Source organism: Prionailurus bengalensis, chromosome A1 (assembly GCF_016509475.1).
Source record: "Prionailurus bengalensis isolate Pbe53 chromosome A1, Fcat_Pben_1.1_paternal_pri, whole genome shotgun sequence".
NCBI classification, from domain to species: domain Eukaryota; kingdom Metazoa; phylum Chordata; class Mammalia; order Carnivora; family Felidae; genus Prionailurus; species Prionailurus bengalensis.
Window position 1 is genome coordinate 127,469,627 of NC_057343.1, and position 23,660 is coordinate 127,493,286.

General features: G+C 37.3%; 1 protein-coding gene across 2 annotated transcripts in view; it reads left to right on the top strand.

Annotated features, from left to right (window-relative positions):
* The window catches only part of RAB3C (RAB3C, member RAS oncogene family), a 290,806-nt gene that overhangs the window by 232,900 nt on the left and 34,246 nt on the right, over positions 1–23,660 (top strand). For both annotated transcript variants that reach the window (XM_043590802.1, XM_043590792.1), the window contains exon 4: positions 7,544–7,668. In XM_043590802.1, coding sequence (XP_043446737.1) covers positions 7,544–7,668 — 125 coding nt within the window. The remainder of the gene's footprint in view (positions 1–7,543; positions 7,669–23,660) is intronic.

Consider the following 23,660-nt stretch of genomic DNA (forward strand, 5'->3'; position numbering starts at 1 on the left):
GGCATTCCCCCAGTTATAGGGTCTGGGACAAAAATTTATATAAAAGTAGTTTATTCCAGAAGTGCAAGAAACAGGTACAGAGAGGTACAGAAAAGAGCTCGGAAAGGGAAGGAAGCCAATAAAATCTGTATTCCTACTGCAATTGGTAAATAGAACTTAATCCTGCCTGAAAACTCTGGGGATCATTGTGACAGCAGCCTGAGGAAGAAGGGAGCTGGGATTTCAGTACACCAACCCCTGTCAGTTCCTGGCTGAGATCTGCTATTTCCCTGTTACATTTGATCTCCCCTGATAGGCAGAGTGTCCTTGCGTTGCTTTGGAGAAGATTTTAAAGCAAATTGCTGTAGATAATGGCAGTTGGAAGTCAGCTCGCCAAGTGCAGAAGAGGTATGTTATGGGCAGAGCGCCAACATCATCTGCTCCATATTGCCTTGTACTTAATCTGTATTTGTAATTTGCATTACTTAAATTGGGCCCTCAAATTTTTATTAGTTTTAGGCCTTAAAAAACTCAGAACCACCCATTGCAACAGCTCTTCTTTGTTGAAGAAGGCAGAATATATGGGAAATTCAAAGAAATTAATAAGTCTATGTAAGAACTGGGAGAAAGGAAGATAGAGGCAAAATGAAAACGGTAGGCCACACCCTAGGAAGGGTGTTATGTTAAATACAGCTCTTCTAGGTTTGGCTGAGATTTGCTGGCCCCTGCAGAACTCAGCTGGGCTCTCAGCTTGCCATTTCTGGGACAGGCTGACAGAGCAGCCCCATTCCAGGATAGCTCTTTCCAGGATGAAGAGCAAGAGTATCAGAGGACTGAGGGAATCTCACAATGCCTCTGTTGGCTGTGGCTCACCAGTGGCTCATTGTCACATCTCCTCGTGTTCCATTAGCTAAGATAACTCATTCGGCCCAGTCCAAAGCTGATAAGGCAGGAAAATACAATCCACCTACAGGGAAAGAGCTGATGACCCAGTGAGGTAGTAATACAATCTACTATAGAATTTTCACCAAAATGTTAGTGATTATCTGGAGACAGTGATATTTCTGATAATTTTTATTATTTCAGCTTTTTCTATTATTAGAATCTTTAATAGGAAGATAATAATTTTACCAAAAACAGTAAACCTATGTCTTTTTTAATAATTTGTTTATATACAAACAGAAACCAATTTGATAATTTATTGTTGTTTTATATATATATAAAACAATATATATTGTTGACAATAAATTGTTAAATTGGTTTCCATACAACACCCAGTGCTCATCCCAAAAGGTGCCCTCCTTGATACCCATCACCCACCTTCCCCCCCCCCCCACTCCCTATCAACCCTCAGATTGTTCTCCGTTTTTAAGAGTCTCTTATGGTTTGGCTTCCTCCCTCTATAGCCTTTTTTTTCCTTCCCCACACAATGAAATACTACGTGGCAAAGAGAAAGAATGAAATATGGCCTTATGTAGCAACATGGATGGAACTGGAGAGTGTTATGCTAAGTGAAATAAATCATACAGAGAAAGACAGATAGCATATGTTTTCACTCTTACGTGGATCCTGAGAAACTTAACATAAACCTGTGTTTTTAAATAACAAAATAGATGAAATATTGGGACCATTTATTTGAGGATACTTTTTTAAAGTCTCCTTTTGAAACTCCTTTAGTAAATGAGTTATGTACATCTAAAAATTTAGTTCCTCAACTTTCTAAAACCACCTATCAGCCTTTATAGCATATGTAAATCATTGCATTTTATTATGTTCCTATTGGTTTCCTTACCATTACTCTCTCATTTTAAAGTTTCTTTGTATCTTTTTTTTTCTTTTATAGTGTTTATTTATTTATTTTTGAGGGAGAGAGAAGAAGAGCACAAGCTGGGGAGGGGCAAAGAGGGAGGGAAACACAGAATCCAAAGCAGGCCCCAGGCTCTAAGGTGTCAGCACAGAGCACAACAAGGCCTCGAACCCATGAACCATGAGATCATGACCTGAGCTGAAGTCAGATGCTTAACCCACTGAGCCGTCGAGGTGCCCCCATGGGTATCTTTGCAAACCACTTGCAAATTCTTTGGGTGTTAGATGGGAAGTAAGGAAACAGATTATTTAAAACATAAAAAGGAAAGGCGTGGGGAGTCATCCCAGTAATTCTCAGCCCCAGTTCCACATACACATCACCTGGAGAGATATTTTTTTAATTCCTAAGATGAAGTCCCTAGAGGTTATGATTCAATCGTTCTGCATTGGAGTAATTAAAAACAAAAACAAAAACAAAAACTCTATAAGCATTGAGAAAAATTGAATACATGAATGATTAAATTAGTGAGAAAGTAACAGAAAGGCATCCCTATGTGATGAGCAGTAGTAGGCTGGGAAATTCCCTTACAAATTAGAAGTTGGCTGAGAAGCTATAGAGCTATAGGGCTCCTGGAGGTTGAAGAGAATAAGGGAAATAGATGCTCCTGGAGGCATACAAGCTTCCAGAATTAAGAATGGGACTGCTGTTAAGATCTGTTCACTGGGTGAGGAAGAACAAATCCTATGCTCTTTGACACCCCACTCTTCCCATATAAAGCTCAAATCATACCCTAGGAGAGAATTGCTTTTTTGCATCACAGAAACATATTTTAAGGACTGTTTTTCAGAACATTGTGACTAGCCAAAGTCCATTCTCTACAACAGCAGGTTGAACTCCTAGGAAATTACTTGCATACCCAAAACAGGGAAGAAGGGGTAATGATTGAGAAAGTTGATTGGTTTGTTTACAGCTCTCCAATCATAAATTATTCCATGCAGAATTCATTCATCTATGTGTAAAATATGAAAAACGTTTCATCATCTTTTGCTTCATAATATGAAACAGAAGCAGAAAATAACATAAACCTTCTCTGTATATGTTTATGGAGGAGATAAAATAGAAAAATATATGGTGGTGTTTTTTTTTTTGTTTTGGCTTTGGTTTTACCTAATAACAGATTTTTTGATAACTGTGATCTAATACTGGTAAGGCTTTCTTAATTGCCATTTGTAGAGTAACCATGGTGACAAGCATATTGCTTCTGATTCCATTAACCTTGTTGAGATTAACCATAAATCCCAAAGGATCTTTTGCAGTGACTCAGAAATAAATCATCTTTTCACATGTATGTTATTTGGTGACAGCCACGTTCTTTAAATGTGTCTCTAACCAACAAAGAAATAAGACAGCCTCTAATGAGGTGATTAAAAATCCATCTCCCAAATAAAAAACTTTACAAAATACAGCAAATGACCAAAAAAGTAAACACATGGAAATTACACGTAAAGGAGGATTTATTCAACAAATGTGTGTCATATTCCAGCAGACATACAAGAGGAAGACCACTTTATCCCAGTTAGAAATGTACCTATGTATGACCTCGACCTCTGGAATGGAGACAAAATTTGATATACTTTAATTAAAAGATTTTCAATTATTTAGAATATAGAAGTCAGAAAGGATGAGTTGGAGCTGCATTTGGGAAGAGGGACAGCTGGTTGCCTAACCTAGGACTAATAATGTATTGTATTTGTAGAGTTGTTTACAACTTTGAAAGGATGACCCCACCCCACCTAAAACCACATTTGTCCTGCAGCAGCCACAGAGAATGAGTACAAAATGTGTTAGGCTCATTTTATAGATGAAGATATTGAGACTAAAGAATGCAGAATGATTTCCCCAGACTCAGTTAGTATTAGAGCTTTCTTTTAAATTGGTTGAACAAATTGGTAGGATTCTGAGTTGGGAGAAATGGAAGTTGGATTAACATCCCAACATTTTTCTGACCTTAATTCATATTATGTCTTGATGAATGAAATAAGTGCAAGTCGGGCATTTTACAGAATCTAAGATACACAATTTTTGTATGTTAACATCTTTGAAATTGGAATATGTCTTATAATCAGTGGCTTCTTACAGTCACTGTGCAACAGTAGCAAAGATGAATTTCATTGCCTGAACATGTGCTAACTTAGTCATAGCTGCTTTTATTGTCATTACCTCAAGTGAGTAGCAGAAAGGGCTATAAATTTAATGTGAATGCTCATGTTGGAGTAATGACCATCATTTCATTTTTTCTTGAAAAGCAACAAGCTACAGGACTTAAGAAGGAAAGTTAACAACAAACAGTTGGGTTCATTGACTTTAGTATTGAGATAGTTATAGAATGATTATTATGTACTAAGGAAAGCAACTGAAGATCTGAAAATTGCTAAAATCCTCAGAATACATAAAAGAAATTTCAGAGCAATAAGAAGCTGATGTGAATGAGAAATGTGTCTAGCAAGACTATTGTGAAAGCATTGTGTCATAGTTTCATTGCTACTTAGTTTTGTTCTTGGCCATCCATGAAATCTTCATTGTATAATTCATAGCACCTTGGATTCTATGATATGTGGTAATTCATAAATCAATCCGCATGATTCTGATCCCCTCTAGCTGGTGACTGGACTTTGCCTAAAGCTACTCTGTTGGTGGTAGACATCATCAGTAAGTCCACAGTAGTCAAACCAAAGCCACACGTTGGGTATTTGCACCCCTGATTCCAATGATAAGATTAACCAGTTCTGATGGCAAATAAATCTTCTGTTCATCAGAGTACAAATACCCCAGACCATAATTTTAATTGGTTAAAAAAAGAAAATGGTTTCTATCAGCTATTGAAGGTTTTTAGATAAAGGTTTTAAATAATTTCCTAGTAACTAAAAAAAAAAAATAACATTATTCCCTTGACAATTTAGGACATTGGGGAGGTTACATTAAAATATTAGTAAAAAAGGGAAGGGGAATGGTTTTGATACAATTATGGCTATAAATACGTTTTTACAAATAGGGAATGGTAAATGTTGTGTATGCGTAAATGTATAGCTTGTCACAGTAGCCTAAGACCCCATGGGTTATTAAATCAGCAGAACTTAGACACTCATACATGTTGAATGATAGAAGTACACATTCCATCAACATGGCTTCAGAGTACAAATCAGCCAAGTTGTTTCTTCTTCACCTTCACAAAGGTATACCCTGGTTAAGTTTATGCAAACAGGGTTGCAGAGGATGTTTGCCTAGGTTAGGAGTGCTAAATTTCTTCAAGTGAGCATTTGTCCCCTGTAAACTCAGAAAGCCATATCCTTTATATCCTAGCCTCAACCCCGTCCTTACCAAAAGACACTCTCCTGTGACTCCCCTATCACTAACCTCATTCTGGTTATTTGATTTCTAGCTATGTGCCAGGATAACTTTCTCTATTTGGTTCCTAACTGTATGCCAGGATAACCTTGTCTGTTCATATAAGGGCTCTCTCCCTTGAGCCTTTCCAGGCATAGCCAAGGCCATGCCTTGACCAATAAGACCTATATGAGTGGAGGGATAACTTAAAAAATACCTGAGGAAATCCAATTAGATTTGAGTTCCTTTGAAAGAACCTTTGGAATTTTTTTTGTAAAACTATGTTAGCCCTTGAAATTTCGTGTGTGTTCATATATAGCATGCATTTTTACTCCTTAATTCACTATGAATTTATCATTTTTCATAGACCACAAACGTAAGTTGAGGTGAGAGAAAATTAGAGTTTTGAATGCTTGCTTTTATTTTCCCAGTTTATAGATGCATGCTGAATCTCCTGTTGCTAGCAGGGAATTGATTATTAACTTAGGTATCACTATTAGAAAGGTCATGTCTCCAGATTTTTCTGATAAAATATACTTAACTTCTGAGACGTTCACATGGGACACAGCCATTTTAATCTCACTTGAAAACTTGTACTTGGTTCAGGGGAATGCTCTGAAATAAAACAGTATCTGCCTTGTAGCTCTAATCATTATTCTCATAAGGGAGAAATAGTGATCACATCTCACTGGAAGACGACCTGCTAGAGTTTACTATTTGCTTTTACTCTCTTTACAAGTTGAGAACAGACTGTCACATTTCCTATTTAATAATCCTGCAAGACTTGACAGTTGCTAAGCAGAAACATTTCTAAGCTTTTCTTTTTGACATTTTACTTTCTTTTAAACTTCTTTTAAACTTTCATCGTTTGTTTTTCAGTGTTTTAGTATCTCTTTCCTGACCACCCACTGAGTGCTAGGTCTTTTCCACATATCTTAGATTGTTGTTCTCAAATAAAAACATGACCAGCAGAAATGGAGGAGTAAAGAACGTGGCTTCCTTTCATCTTTTTCTCTAAAATGACAACAAGCACACAAGAATTTCACTTCTCAAAATAAGTAGCATGGTTACATGTTTAAGAGCATAGGCTTGAAAGCTATACTAACCTGGTTTTGATTTCCTCATCTGACAGTTGACTAGCTGGCTGTTCTTGGGATAACCTCAGTGGTAAAATGGGGAGGATAATAATATCCCTCTGAGTCTGAGGATTAAATTCATGTCACCTATCTGACCTATTTAGGACTATACCTGCAAATATGAACTATCACTATTCTATCTCAATTTCAAAATCAGAAGTTGGCTGTGTTCACCATGATCCATACTAGAAACTTATTCAGAATTCTGGATATCCTGCTTATAACTTAAACTACCAGCCCATTATATTGTAATTTTTATATTAACGAGTATATTGGTTGTTAGGATCCACTTTTAAAAATTAACATTATCGGGGCACTTGATTGACTCAGTAGACTGAGCTTCTGACTTCAGCTCAGGTCACCATCTCACAGCTCCTGAGTTTGAGCCCTGTGTCTGTCTCTGTGCTGACCACTCAGAGCCTGGAGCCTGCTTCGGATTCTGTGTCCCCTTCTCTCTCTGCCCCTCCCACACTCACACTCTGTCTCTCTCTCTCTCTCAAAAATAAACATTAAAATTTTTTTTTAAGATTTAAAAATTAACATTATCCCCATATTTCCTAGGCCCTAATTGTCCTAGCTCTTTACATTGTTGTAATAAGGGAAAATGACTTTTTTCGTGTGATGGACAGAACAACCATCTTGGGTTTCCTGGAACTGAGGAGTTTCTAGGAACATGAGATTTTTACTGCAAAAACTGAGAACATGGTGAGCAAACCAGGATGGTTGGCTGCTCAGAGTATAAAGATATTACATAAGGTAGAGGTAGAAGGGAGAAATAGTAGTAATGCTAATATCACCAAATAAAACAGAATTATTATTTGAAGTTTATGTATTTTGAGAGAGAGAAAGCACACATGAGCAGGGGAGGGGCAGAGAGAGAGAATCCCAAGCAGGCTCCATACTGTCAGTGCAGAGCCTGACATGGGGCTCAAACCCACAAACCGCAAGATCAAGACCTGAGCCGAAATCAAGAGTCAGACACTTAAGTGACTAAGACACCCAGGCACCCCCAAAACAGAATTCTTAATACAACACCATTGTTCCCTGGATTTTTGATTCAGTCAGTCTGTAAGTATCTGAAGGGTGAAATTGCACTGAACTAATTTATTCTAAATGTCAGGCATTTGGGCTTCATATTTTGCTATTATCCTCATCTGTAGGACATATTCCTTCTCTTTCATTTTATGTTGTTCTCTCCTCTGATCATTTTTTTTTTTGCCTGTTCTTTTTCTTTTAGGTCAACTCAAATTAAAACATACTCTTGGGATAATGCCCAGGTTATCCTGGTTGGGAACAAATGTGACATGGAAGATGAGCGGGTCATCTCAACGGAGAGAGGCCAACATTTAGGAGAACAGCTTGGTAAGTGATAAATTCACACACACACACACACACACACACACACACACACACACACCAGAGGTTGGTAATTATTTGTAACACTGCACAGAGTAACCGCTAATTGCTAGGGTGGGTGTAATGAAAAGACTGTCAACTTTGAATGGAAACCAACATATCCTTGGTAAGTAAGAAGTGGATCTCCTCCCACTTTCTCTGGCACTGTTAGAATCCAAGCATAATAACAAAAGCAAAATAGCCAGAATGTTGATCTAGTACAAGGTATTCAAATTCTTTTTCATGAGAAACACAGTTTAAGCCTTGCCTGCTATTTTTTGTTGCTATTTTTTTCCTCCATATGCAACATTTTGTGTTGAGTGAGCACTTTATTATAATGTGTGATTATTGTCAGGTTTCTACTTGAGTTCAGAAGCACAAATAGGTCATATTATCGATAGTGGTTCTGGGGACATCGCTGACAACTTGTTGCTGTTAAAAATGTCTTTGAGATTCCATCTCCTCATCTCTCAAGAATGAGTATCATGACCCAGGCCTACTTTACCAAGTTTTTGTAGATAAACCAAGGTAAAAAATAGATACTAGCTTTAGAAGTCGCAAAGCCATTTTAAACACAAAACAGTGTGTCTTGAGAGAAAAATACTTGAGTGAGTAGGGTAGAGTTTTGGTGCACAGCAGGGACTCGTGACTGATTTTTCAGCTCAAGGCATTTTATACTGAGCACCTGTTATATGCCCTGCCCTATGCCAAATAGCATGGGGAATACAAAAATGTATGATTCACAGTCCCTGGGCTCAAGTTGCTTTCAGTCAAGTGGGAAAACTGGAAATACGCATAGAAAAGCAGAAACAGCAAGACAATAAAAACAGGATAATTAACTAGGAGGTATACACCAAAGAGAAAGCAACAGGGGAAAGGAGGCAGATCAGGAGAGGCGTGCCAGGGGGTATGGGAGCAAAGTGGGACAGCAGGCAGGTAAAACTCAAAGCAGACAGGACACCTGTAGAGAAAGTGTGTGGAATTGAGCAGAACAGCTACAAAGAAATGATTGATGAGAGGACATAGAGATCATATGGGTTCAATGCCAAGATAAGGCCTGAATGGACCCTAAAGGAGGACAGAATATGAAAACCACAGAGGGGAGAGGAAACGTTATAAATAAAGGGCACAATGGAGCAAAGACATTTAGAGGAGAATGAGTAAAAAAGTTAGAACCTAGCATAGTATTATGGAAGTGGAGAGTGGATTTGGGAAATAATTCAAGCCCTAGAGCAAAAGAGCTGGAATTTTTTTTTATTATTATTCCTCTCCCTCTTCCTTCCCCTTCCCCTCTCCCTCTTCCTCCTTACACAACAGAAAACTTGGAGGTATTCTTAGTAGACTCTGGCTCTCCAGCCTTTTTGGCCAGTACCTACAGTAAAAAACATGTTTAATGTAGCAACCCAGTGCATATGTATGTACAGAGAAAGAATGAAACAGAAGTTTCACAAAGTATATTTACCCTCAGTAGATGAGATTCATTCTGATATTTTTCTATCCTCTTCTGTTTCTCCTTTTATCTTTTAATAGTGGTCTCAACCCACTATTGATTTTAGGACCTAGTGATGGGCCTCAACCTACAATTTGAAAAGCACTGCTATGAAGGGGTGCTTTGGGAGTATTCAGCTAATACTGGGCAGCACAGATTAGAAAGGCAGAGAGCCTCTCATTGGGTCACTTTATCATGTGGTAATCTCATAAAAGAACTATGAGCAATCCAGTCTGAGAGCTTGAATATTTCTTCATGAGATCAGTGCTCTCATCAATGGCCCTAAAGGCCATTACCCAATGGCCACAAGAATTCTTCTATCAATGTTTTTGGAGCTGCCCAGGAGAAAGTCACATAGCTGACCTCTTGTCTCTCTGTGGTTGCTCTTGAGCCTTTATCATTTCATTCAGAGGGGCTCTCCCATTCTATCACTTTAACAGTGGTTTTTTTTTTTTTTTTCTTAAGTCTGAAAACTTGGCACTCTCTCTTTAATCCCCTCAGCACTTCAAGAAGTTAGGGGTGGAGAATAGGAGGTCTCCAAGAGAGAAGGGAAACCTAGGAGAGGCTTAGCAGGGTGGTTTCTTGAAACCCTCTGTTCTCACCCTTTATTTTCTTCACTTGTCAGGCATATGCCACATTGAGGGCAGGGGAACTGCTCCACAGATAGAAAGTGCCTCTATATATTAACCTGAAAATTGTTTGGTTCAAACAAAAATATATTGAAGCCAAGTACTGTTTAATGTTAGGAGTACAAAAGAGCCTGGTAACTGCATAAATTCTTTAGTACTCTAATAAAGTAGTAATTTTACTGGGTAATTTACTTGGGTGTTCCAAAGTAAATTACTTGGGTGTAATTTACTTGGGTGTTCCAAAGTAAATTACTTGGGTGTAATTTACTTGGGTGTTCCAAAGAGCAGGTTATGGAAGGAAGCATTAGAATGATGGGAATGCAGGGTGCCTGGGTGGCTCAGCCCTTGAAGCATCTGATTCTGGATTCCAGCTTAGGTCATAGTCTCACAGTTTCTGAGATCAAGCCCCACATAGGGCTCTGCACTGACAGTGTGGAGTCTTCTTGGGTTTCACTCTCTCCCTGTCTCTCTGCCTCTTTCCCACTCGTGTGCATTTTCTCCCTCTCTCTCTCAAACTAAATAAACATTAAAACAAAAAAATAATGATGGGTATGCATCAAGAGGGTGACCTTTATTAGAACGACTATGACTGGCATCAATATAACCCCTTTCATATAATACAGAGATGTAGGAAAGTTCCTGAAATTGTGTGGCAGAAATGTTTTACACTCCTGTGCAAATGGTTTCTAATTGACTTTTTTTTGCTATTTAATATAACCCATCAGTTGTCATAGCAACCAACACTTGTACATTCTTAGAGAGTCATTTACCTCCTTTAATGTGGCTTGTTCTGATGACTGCACACACTTCGACAAATGATCATGAGAGATCATTTGTATGGAAATAAAACCACTCTCACAATCTAAATTATTTTAAAGGTTTTTGCTTTATTTTTAAAAAATACTAGTAAATCTCCAGAATACTCTCACATAGACGCAGAGATCAGGCACTTCTTTTTACTTGTCATTTCCACATTTGGGTGGACGGTTGGAAATAACTGTGCCATCAGTCTGGTTACAATTAATTCTTCATTGTGGACGGTTAAACCCACGTAACATTTGCTAACCCTGATGAGGGTACTTGAAGGAACTCAGTTGTAGCTAAGGTATTTAAAATCTGTGTATGGCTGCTACTCTTGTTAATGCAGTTTAGTTCACCAGACCTCTACTAAGTGTTTACAGTGTGTCAGCTGTTAGGAATACCATACCCTACCTTCCAGGAGTAAACATAGTAGTACCTGAGATAAAGTATACAGACAGCATTTTTCTGGCTTTCTCTTTCCTGACTGTTCCACTTGGCCCTGTTGGGTATGCCCTTGTTGTAGAACTTGGCCTTCTTTGCTTCCATCCCATGTTGCCCTCCGTTCTCCTCCCTCCTGAGTCATACTTTCTGTTTTCTTGGAAGACCCCTCCTCTTTCTGCTACTTGCACTTTGGCTTTCCTTCTTGGGCTCACCATTCTTCATTATCTCCATGTTCCCTTAGATGTTCCTATCCACTTCCATGGTTAGACATACAGACCATGAAAACCAAACCTTTTTTTTTTTAATTTTAATTCCAGTAGAGTTAACACACAGGGTTTTATTAGGTTTAGGTATACAATGTAGTGATTTAACAGTTCCATACCTTACCCAGGTTCATCACAAGTACATTCCTTAACCCCATCACCTGTATCATTGTTCCCTGCCTGCCTTCTAGTAACCATCAGTTTGTTCTCTATAGTAAGAATGGGTTTCTTGGTTTTTCTTTTTTCTCTTTTTTTTCTTCACTTTTTTGTTTCATTTCTTAAATTCCACCTATGAGTGAAATCACGTGGTATTTCTTGTTCTCTGACTTACTTCACTTAGCATAATACACTCTAGCTCCATCCATGTCATTGCCAATGGCAAGATTTCATTCTTTTTCATGGCTGAATAACATTCCTGTGTGTGTGTGTGTGTGTGTGTGTGTGTGTGTGTGTGTCCCAGTCCCATCTTCTTTATCCATTCATCAATTGATAGACATTTGGGATGCTTAAAAAATTTGGCTATTGTAAATGCTGCTATAAACATAAGAGGGAATACAAGCCTTTGATTTAGTGTTTTTGTATTTTTTAGGTAAACACCAGTAGTGCAATTACTAGAAAAAAGTTGCATTTCTAACTTTTGAGGAACCGCCATACTTCTTCCACAGTGGCTATATCAACTTGCATTCCCACCAACAGTGACAATGAAATCTGGTTGTATCCCTGACTGCTCCCTTGAGCTGTAGATTCCTCTATCTACCCCCATAGCTGTGCTTCTTATTTAGGGTGGTCCTTTAATCATCTGCAGCTAAATTGTCTGAGCTTCTTTTTCAAGTGCACATTGTCAACCCTCTCAAGCCTGTTGAATTAGAGTTTCTAAAGTGGAAGCCCAGAATATAAATTTTTAAGAAGCACCCTCTGAATTTCACACAACAGAATCACATTTTAGAATGAGGGCTTAGATAGTGGCAAGTTTTCAGAGAGAGTAGAGAATTTCTCCTAGAGCTTTACAATATCTTATAGCTGATTCTATTCTTCTAATGCATGTTTTTAACATTTACTACAGACGCATGTAACTATAACAATATATAGTAATGTTTTAGATTTGTATTTAGTTTAAATAACATTTATAATATGCCAATAATCTAAATAAATGTACAATATAACTTAAAATTTGAAGGTAAAACTTAAGTTCGAAAAAATAGAAATAAATTTTTTCTAAAATGGAAGTCACTTAACTAGAAATAAGAACAAATAAATTTATAGAGGGGAAGGGATTTGTATTGCTTTAAATTATAGATGAAAGAATATTTGAACTATTTTTATAAGCTCTGGCAGGGCAGAAAGTACAGAAATTCTGAAGTTTGCCAAAAATGTAGTCAAAGAAATAAAGACTGAAGATAATTTAAAATTGAGAGAAGTGATTATTTTTTATAAATAATTTGTAAGGATCCAGTTTTGAAATGTTTCTAATTTGGATTAATATTTATTCCTAAAGCAAATAATAGATACTTATTCCCTATTACTCTGCATTCAAGTAGTTGTCATGATATTATGTGCATGCATTCCTAAATTCCAGACCCTTCCCCTGTATATTTTCCCTTGTCTAGTATAGACACCCCATGAGGATTTCTGACAACTATAAAATATGTTAACCCTTGGCCACTTTTCCAATCTGAAATAATTTTCCTACCATTTTACCAGTGTAATGACTTACTTTGTTTTGGTTATTCATCTGACAAATATTTATTAAACACTGACAGTGACATCAGGGAGTCATAAAATATGTATCTTTTCTGTTAGGAAGCTGAACATGTGTTCTGTATATCAGAAATATAATTAATATCTTGAATACATAAATTAAACAGCTGGAAAACATCAAAACAAGTGCAATTTGAAGGGTGGAGGAGGGACATGGAATTGTATGAGTCGATAGTTGCTTCTGTTATAGGAATATGAAGACCGACAAAACTCATTCTGTCTATACTATGAAGCACACTGATTCCATAAAGACTAGCTTAACTGATCCCTTCAAGGGAATAATCTGTTGAGGCAGAAAGAGGTAAATTAAAGACAAAGAGAAAAGGATACTCTTTCACATCATAAAGACTATACTAAAGGAGCTGTTTCTTGTTGTAGTACAGACAGGATATATAATTACTTCTTAAAAGGTCTAGATAAATCAAGGCAGCCAGATTCACTATGTCTGAAAGTGTTTGGACTCTCTGTGGATATTTCTATCCTATCAAGGTTAAAAATTTGGGTGCATTGACCATATTACCTCACATGCCTTGACATTACTGGTGGAGACAAGTTAACTGAGATGAATGGAACATCATTGTAACTCATCCAGGAAAGTCTGCCTTTTTGGGTTTTAGTGATTATTCTTCAGATTCCTGCTGAACCTGGGGTCCCTAACTTGAGAATTCTTATTCCGGGTTTATGTTACCTGCTCTGCTCCTATGAATCTTTTAGCACAAACCACCCTTGGCTTTGGCTGCCAACCCAGAGAAGAGAAAGCAAGGCAATGATTATAATGTGAAATTATGTTATCCTGGGAAACCATGAACTTTTGGATCCATGTGGTCTGACCCTAAGCAGCCAGATTCTCTTCATATGTTTTTCATTGGACATAATTATAATAATAGCATTATACCTTCCCTGACCTCTAAACTCACTCCTGAGTCATTGTATCCTTAGTACAACTTTGAGGTACAGAATACTTCTTAACTGAATTCAGTTTTCTGTTTTACAGTCCAGGTGGAAATTAGTTCCTATATAACTAGTAAGTTTATTTAAACTCTGTTCTTGGATGCCACAGTCTTCTAGTGATCTACAGACTTCTAGTGGAAGATGCCAGAAAATGACTACATCATTAATTAAGGATAAATTCTCTTAAATGCAATCTTATCCAAATACATAGCTTCTCTTTTCAACAAATGCCAGTCTTTTGGAGTCTCCTCCAAAATTAGTTTATTAGTTAATTAAAACTAGAAAACTCTTTAACCATTCTGTGCTTTCTTTTTCTTAGTACCTTTAGAATTTCTTAGTACCTTTAGAACACCAATTTAGAGCATCTGTAATCAAGACCACTTAAGGAAGTTCTCTTCTAAATAATGAAAAATCAAAGAATTGTAGAGTGTGCTATTATCTTGATGGTTTTATGCCCTGAGCCATATCAGACTGCTCTGAGATTGGGAATAACAGATGAATTAACTCAGAAGTCACAGGTGGGCCTCAGAACACTGATAGGATCTCTTTCTTTCTCAGCCATTCAAGTCACATAAAAGCAAAGCAGAGAGAGGGAAATAAATCTAGAAGGAAGATTGGATCCAGAGTAAGGATTCTGAAAAAAAATCCCAGTACTCGAGCCATATTCAGGCCAATTAGTTGGAATCTCTAAAATGGGACCCAAAGTATTTTTAAATTATTTTTGTTGAAGTATAATTGACATATAACATCATATTAGTTTCAGGAGTAAAATATAATGATATATATATATATATGTATATTGCAAAATGATCACAATAATTTGAGGTAACCTCTGTTACCATACTTAGAAATTTTTTTTCTTGTGATGAGAACTTGTAAGATCTACTCTCAAAACAAGTTTTAAATAAAAATACAGTATCATTAACTAAAGTCGCCATGCTATACATTATATTTCTGTGAGTGATTTATTGTAAAAAAAAATCTGGAGATTTTTATATTTTGTCCCCCTTCACCCATTTTGTCCACCCCTGACTCTGAGCCTTTGGTAGCCATCAATCTATTCTCTGTATCTTTGTGCTTCATTTGTTTTAATTGAAGTATAGTTGACATGTAATATTACCTTAATTTCAGGTGTGCAACATAGTGATTCCATAATTGCATACACTACAAAATACTCACCATGGTAAATGTAGTTATTATCTGTCATCATATAAAGTTATTACAATAATACTGACTTTATTCCCTATGCTGTACTTTTTATTCCATCATTAATTTATTTTAAAACTGGAAGTTTGTACTTTTTAAGTCCCTTTCATGTATTTCACCTCTCCCCATCCTCCCAGCTCTTACAGCCATCAATTCTCTATATTTATTTGTCTGTTTCTGTTTTGTTGTTGCTTGTTTTATTTTTTATGCTCCACATATAAGTGAAATCATATATGTGATTTCACTGACTTATGTCACTTAGCATAATGTCCCCTAGGTCCAACCAAACTGTGATAAATGGCAAGATATCATTTTTTATGGCTGAGTAATATTTCATTGTATATATACCACATCTTCTTTACTCATTTGTCAGTGGACACAGTTGCTTTCATATCTTAACTATTATAAATAATGCTTCAATAAACATGGGGTGCATATATCTTTTCAAATTAGTATTTTTGTTTTCTTTGGATAAATACCCAGAGGTGGAATTAGGTATCACACACTACTTCTGTTTTTAGTTTTTTGAGAAACCTTATTATTGTTTCCATAGGGGCCCTACCAGTTTACATTCCCACCAACAGTACCCTAAGGTTGCCTTCTCTTCTTGTCCTAGCCAACACTTGTTATTTCTTGTCTTTTTGATACTAGCTATTCTGATAGCTGTGAGGTAATACCTCCGTGTGGTTTTGATTTGCATTTCCCTGGGGATTAGTGATGCATACTTTTCATGTGTCTGTTGGCCTTCCATATGTCTTCTTTGAAAAAAGGCCTCTAGATGTGTGTTAAATTAGATGAGTACCCCTCAGACTGATCCTTCGTGTTTAGCCAATGAGCCTCTTTCATATAAAGTTTGGGTGTCTCTCAATTGGCTATCTCTGCATTAGGCCCTGGGATGTAGGTCTGTGTGCAAGCCCTTTAAGAGCTTTTTCTCACTTTACTACAATGTTGTAGGTATCATGGATGCAAGCCCCATTCATCTTCAAAGCCAGATATTCTGGGGGGCTTGTCTCTCAGGCACAGGTCATAAAATTTTGATACCGTATGTGGGGTTTAAATCGTGTGCCCCTCAATGAGAAGCTTTGGGTTTTGAGTTCCTTCCTCATGGTAGATTTCTAAGCCAGGAATTAAATTTAGGGCAAGATTGTACCCCAGCTTCTCCTACCCACTTTGATGGGGCCGTTTTCCTGTTCACCCAGTGGGTAGGAGTCGCTCAGCTACTTTTTAGATTTTTGTTCCAGAGGATTGTTCCATATGTAGCTGTAGATTCATTATGTCTGTGGGAGGTGAGTTCAGTATTCACCTGTGTTACCATCTTGACCCAGAACCTAACTATACTTTATTTAAGTCTCAGGTTATTCTAACACATGGTCATGATTGAGACCAGTGATGTACAGTGAAAACCAACAAACCAAACACACACACACACACACACACACACACACGGCAGATTACTCCAGAGCTAGCAGAAGGAAGTTGGGCCAAGTGATGCTTTTCATGGTTGGCAACCATGCTTCTCTGCCTCAGGGACCCAGTCCACAAAGTTGGCTTCCTACTGACCACCTCATGTGCCACCGTAGTCTGGCCTCCTGTGGCCCATAGTTATAATATTTTTAAGGTTTTGTTGTTCAAAAGAGGAGTGTGAAGTTATAGAACAGTGCATAATTAGTGGGTCCAGTGAGAATTTAGCAAAATCTGCTTGGGATTGCAGTTAAACTAAATGTGCTGTAGATTCTCATCCTAAACTGTAGTAGGGTCACATTAAGAATTTATTTCTTTGGGGAGGGGGAATAGGAGATAAATGCTTTGTTGGGTAAGTTGGGAATTCATTACAGCATTTTATTCACTCATTCAGTATTACTGAACACCACCTACTGGTCAAGCACTGAGACCAAACTGACAGTATGACCAAACTCCAGCCTCCCAAGCAGATTCTAGTCTAGTGAGGGACACATAAACAAAGACTTTTAAAAGACAATATATATTGCCATAATATAGATGTTGACTCAGTGTTAGAAGAGCTTGTAAGGTAGATACTCCCTCTCTGAAGACTCTGGGAATGGTGGAATTGAGGAGATGATGTTTGAACCAAGCCTTAAAGTATAAATAGGATTGAGTAGGTCGACAAACAGATGATTGTCCTTCTAGGCAGAAGAAGCAGATCTGGAGAGATCTAAAGCTTGGAAAGCTAGCACATTATGAAGAGCCTTGTTTGTAGGGCTGAATAAGTGAGTTTTGTCGTATAAATTCTGAATAACTGTGCTATGTTTTAAACAATGTGGTGACAAGATCACATTTCACTTTAGACCATTTACTCTGGCAGTGTTCCTAAAATTAAGATGTTTAAGATCAGCTGGGGTACAGAAAGAAAATGTTAACACTTACATTTATTTGTATATCAGTATTCATATATTTTTTAGTTGTTGCCCATCTTTTGTAATGTATTAGTCCAATAACACATCATAATTTAAAATATTTATTACTACCAAATCTTTATTTTGGTTTTTGTTTTTTATTGAAATATATTTAACATATAACATTGTGTAAATATAAGGTGTAAAACATGTTAATTTCATATGTTTATATTACATTGTATTATAATAGGAATTCCATTATGATGATAATTAACACCTCTATCACCTTACATAATTAGTCTTTTTAATAGTTGGAATAATTAGGGGCACCTGGGTGGCTTAGTTGGTTAAACGTTGGACTTTGGCTCAGGTGATGATCTCACAGTTCATGGTTTGAGCCCCATGTCAGGCTCTGTGCTGACAGCTCAGAGCCTGGATCCTGCTTCAGATTCTGTGTCTCCTTCTCTCTCTGTTCCTCCCCAACCTGGACTCTGTCTCTCAAAAATAAATAAACATTAAACAAAATTTTAAAAAATACTTGGAATAATTACGTTCTAGTCTCTTACCAAGTTTGAGGGTTACAGTACACTATGGTTACCTATATTTACTGTGCTGTGCATTAGATTTCTGGGGCTTATTTACTAACCATTGCAAGTTTGTACCCTTCAACATCTTTCCTGTTACCCAATCCCCATCCCTCAGTAACTACCATCTTAATATGTTTTCACAAGTTTGGCTTTTTAGATTTCCACATATAACTGATATCATGCAGCACTTAAATTCATCTGACTTACCTCACCTAGCATAATATGTACAGTGACCATCCATGTTGTTGCAAATGGCAGGATATCCTTCTTTCTCATGGCTGAATAATATCCATTGTGTGTGTATATACCACAACTTCCTTATCCATTCATCCATTGATGGACACTTTGTTTCTGTATCTCGCAGTTGTGAATGCTACAATAAACATGGAGTGCATATATTTCTTAAAATTCTGTTTTCATTTCCATTGGGCATATACCCAGAAGTAGAATTGCTGGATCATATGACACATCTATTATTTTTGAGGAAACTTCATGTTTTTCATAGTGGTAGGAGTCATTTACATTCTCACTAACACTGTGTGAGGGCTCCCTTTTTTTCCACATCGGTGCCAGCCCTTGTTATCTCATCTTCTTGATTATAATCTATATAACAGGTGTTGAGCATCTTTTCATAATACCGTTTGGCCATTTGAATGACTTCTTTGGATAAATGTCCATTTAATTTTCTGCCCATTTATTAATCAGATTTTTTTATTGTGAATTATTTGAGTTATGTATTTTAGATGTTCGTTCCTTATCTGACAGATGGTTTGCAAAATAATTCTTTCTATAGGTTTTCTTCTCATTTTGTAAATGGTTTCTTTTGTTATGCAAAAGCTTTTAAGTTCAATGTAGTACCATCTGTTGAATCTTGCTTTTGTTGGTTGTACTTTGGGTGTCATATCCAAAAAAAATCATTGCCTAGCCTAAGTTCCAGGCATTTCTTCCCCATGTTTGTTCTAGGAGTTTTTTAGTAGCAGGTATAATGTTTAAACTTTTAATCCATTTTGAGTTAATTTTTATGAGTAGTCTAAAGATAGGGGTCCAAATCTGTTGAAGAGATTATTCCTTCTCAACCGAGTGTTCTTGGCTACCTCATTGAATATTCATTGACCATGTAAGCAGGGTTTTATTCCAGGATCTCTATTCTGTAGTGCTAGTGTATGTGTCTACTTTTTTGTGTCAGTGCAATACTGTTTTTTATTACTATAGCTTTGTAGTATAGTTTGAAATCTGGACCTGTGGTAACTCCAAGCTTTGTTCTTTTTCCTGAGGATTGCGATAGCTATTCAGGGTCTTTTGTAGTTTCAGACAAATTTTAGATTTTTTTCTGTGAAAAAATGTCTTTGTTATTTTGATGGGAATTGCACTGAATCTATAGATAGCTTTGGATGCATTGGCCATTTTAAGAATATAAATTCTTTCAATCTATGAACATAGGATGTCTTTCCATTTGTTTGTACCTGCTTTGATTTCTTTTAGCACCTTCTTGTAGTTTTCATTCTACAGATCTTTCACTTTCTTGGTAAAGTTTATTCTTCAGCATTTTGTTTCTGACACTATTGTGAATAGGATGATTTTATGTATTTCTTTTTCAGATGCTTCCTCATTAGTGTATAAAAAGGCAGTTGATACTGCATGTTGATTTTGTAACCTCCAACTTTACTGAAATTACTGTTTTCCATTAGTTTTTTGGGTGAGTCTCTGACACATTTTGAAAAACAGAATCCTATCATCTGCAAATGACATCAGTTTTATTTCCTTCCTTCCTGATGTGGATGCCTTATAAATTTGTCTTGGCTAATTGCTCTAGGTAGAACTTCGAGAACTACAGTAAATAAGAATGCTGAGAGTGGGCATTGTTGTCTTGTTTCTGCTCTTAGGGGAAAATTTTTCAATTTTCCTCCATTGAGTAAAATGTTAGGTGCAGATTTGTCATATATGGCCTTTATTATGTTGAGTTATGTTCCTTATATACCAGATTTGCAAAGTTTTGGTTTTTTTAATGAAAGAATGTTATATTGTGTCTGATGTTTTTTCTGCATCTTTTGAGATGGTCACATGACTTTTCTTTCCTCTTATGATTGTTATGTATTACATTTGTTAGTTTGCATATGTTGAACCATCTTGCTTCCCAAGGATAAATCCCACTTGGCCATGATTTATAATCTTTTTTTTTTTTTTTTTTTTTTTTTTTAATTTTTTTTTCAACGTTTATTTATTTTTGGGACAGAGAGAGACAGAGCATGAACGGGGGAGGGGCAGAGAGAGAGGGAGACACAGAATCGGAAACAGGCTCCAGGCTCTGAGCCATCAGCCCAGAGCCTGACGCGGGGCTCGAACTCCCGGACCGCGAGATCGTGACCTGGCTGAAGTCGGACGCCTAACCGACTGCGCCACCCAGGCGCCCCTATAATCTTTTTAATATGTTCTTTGATTCAGTTTGCTATTATTTTAATATTTATATTCATCAGGTATATCAATTACTTATTCAATATCCTTACTAACATTATTGGTCTAGAGTTTTTATTCCTGATTTAGTCTTTCTAAGTTTTGTGTTTCTAGAAATTGATCACTTTCTTCTGGGTTGTGTAATTTGTTGTCATATAGTTGTTCTTTATAATAGTCTCTTGAAATCTTTTGTATTTCTAGTATCAGTTGTAATGTCTCATTTTTTATTTCTCACAGTTTGGCTCTTCTTTTTTTCTTAGTCTAGCTAATGGATTGTGATTTGTTTATCTTTTCAAAGAATCCTAGCTGGACTTATACAAATTCTTTACCTCGAATGAGTATCTGTCCTGTTTGGCACTCTCCATTTCCATCCCTTCCCCCCATTGTGGCAAGTGGGTATAGAACAAATTCACCAATTGCTGTGGATTCTCAGCCCCCTTCAAGGTCCCATCCTAATACTTTCTGTTGCATGGGTGGGTAGAAATCTCCCAGGTGTCCTGATGTAATGTGCAGAGGTACTTTTATTGATGAATGTCTAATTTGTAGTAAATAAAAAGGAGAGAAAAAATGATTCAGAATGCTGATGTCATGATGCTGACACTACTCCATCTGAACATCTTTTTTTTGAACTGGAAGAAATATATTATTGAAAATGCTTAGAGACCACTGGTTAGAAGATGAATTGTTGAAGGAAGACAGGAAGCACATCCATGGGTATACACTGGCCCCATAAATCAAAATCTCTGGAGTACAAACATGAATGTTGTAGCTCCTCAAGGTGATTCTAATATACAGCAGAGAACCTCTGATTTAGACCCTACCTATATGTCACCTGACTGTATTGACTGAGAAGGACAGGCCTAAATTGAGCAGTGGAAGTGAGGATAAAAATGAAAACAGAGCTTTTTAAATATATAGGCAATAGAAAAAATAAGACTTGGTGGATGTTTGGATTTCGGAAGCTGAGGGTATAGAAGGGCAAAAAATGATCTCAGGCGGCTGGCTTGAGTAACTCATGCAGAGAAAACCTGAGAGTAAAATCAACATATTCATATGCAGAAGGGAAGCAACCTAGAAAGAGGCAGAGAGAATGGAGAGTCAGGTGAATGGAGATATCATAGGATATCCAGTCAGGTGGAGAATCATAGGGTGAATGGGTCAGGATCTATTGTGTAAGCACAAAGAATTAGTCTTTCACTAGAATCCTGAAATTCATACTTACTTACTTTATTTATTTATTTATTACTTTTTAACTTTTTTTTTTTTTTTTTTTTGGAGAGGGAGAAACAGAGCACAAGTGGAGGAGGGGCGCAGAAAGAGAGAAAAAATCTACAGCCGGTTCCAGGCTCTGAGCTGTCAGCACAGAGCCTGACACAGGGCTCGAACACAGGAACCACAAGATCATGACCTGAGCTGAAGTCAGACGCTTAACTGACTGATACACCCAGGTGCCCCTGAAATCCATACTTTCAAAGATGACAGGAAATTACTGCTCAAATGCTATTTGCATTTGCTACTTGCCACCCTTTACTATGAAATTAAATGGGGAGGAGGGTTAAAAGTTGTTTCCATTAAATGCATTTTTGTATAACATAAGAATCTGATGTGAAAAAAAAAAAAAAGCATAGCCTAAGAACTGGCCAGTGTAGCTATGTCTGCATTGTTCATTATAGCTAATTTCAATTCCTGGGCTTCATCCTGACCTAAGAGTATCTACTTAGTTTGCTAAGGACTACTTAATTAGCTGGGGCACCAAAGCCAGAAAAGCATGAGCAGTTCTGGCAGTCGACACTCCCACCTTGGCCATTTAAACTTAAAGCTTTCTTCTTGGGTTCAGACCTGCTATGTTCCCTCCAGCCATCCCACTTTAATAAGTAATGATGCTTTTTTCCTTCAATTTTTTAATCTTTAACCTTTGTCTCTATGAAAATAAGAATGTAATAAAGCCAGGCCGAGGGAGACAAACTTTAATAAGGAGAGACATGCCCTGAAGTCTGTTTTTCAAAACTCAGAACACCTGTTTCAAAATGTATTGATTCTTCTCTTCAGCTTTTCAAGATTTATTTAAATCTTAAGTGTAGTGTTTATGAAATAGTGGGCATTGCCAACTTTTAGGTGCAGTAGGGAGCCCCAACAATGCTATTTAAAGGCTCTAAGTACCTGTCTTCACACAGCTCTCTGCAGAGAAGCAGGGCCACCCAAACGTTATTTCCACTAGCTCACATTCTTTTTAGCTAAATGTTCCCACGAGGTAGAAAATAAGCCAATAGGGTACATTTTAATAAGTTTGGGTTGATTTAGTTATGATCCTACTTTTGGGGTGGTTCAGAAGGGACCCTTACTTCCCCTGGTCCTTGTCTCATTTGAGCTCCCCAATTCCAAGTAACTTTTGACCTGCCATTATTTCATAACCTATGGATATCCACTCTCTTGGCTGGTGGCTGAAATGCACTACCCAGCAAGTGTCCATATCTTATAAATGAAGTTGCCATGTATCCCAGTTTGCGTGGGATAGACTCAACTTATGCTCATTTCCCAGTGTATTAATAACACCCTCTTCAGTCTCAAAAATGACTCGGTTTGGATGATGAATTTGACGGTCATCCAATCCATGAAATGCCACCCAGGAAGCACCTTTGAGTAAAACACTCCTGTTTCTCATAGATCTCCGGGTTGTGCATGCTGCTTCTCTTCTGGACCTCCTCTCTACTTCACCTTCTCAAATCCCCCAGTTAATGAATCCTTAAGAGTTGGCAAATCCATGTTTTACTCATTGCTGTCTTAGTCAACCCCATTAACCTAGGCGATCTTTCTTCGACTCCTTACTCGCCCAGATCTCCGCCGTTTATTTGATCTTTAAGATAACCCAATTCCCCTACGTCCAGCTCCTTCAAGGGCTGCCAAAATGCTAAATATGTTCTTGATTAACAGTCTCCAAACTCCCATCGCTTTCTACCATTTGCAGATCAAAAGTTCTCCTCTGGCTAGTCTCGAATTTGCATGTTTCCTGCCCCATCTAACAAAATTTT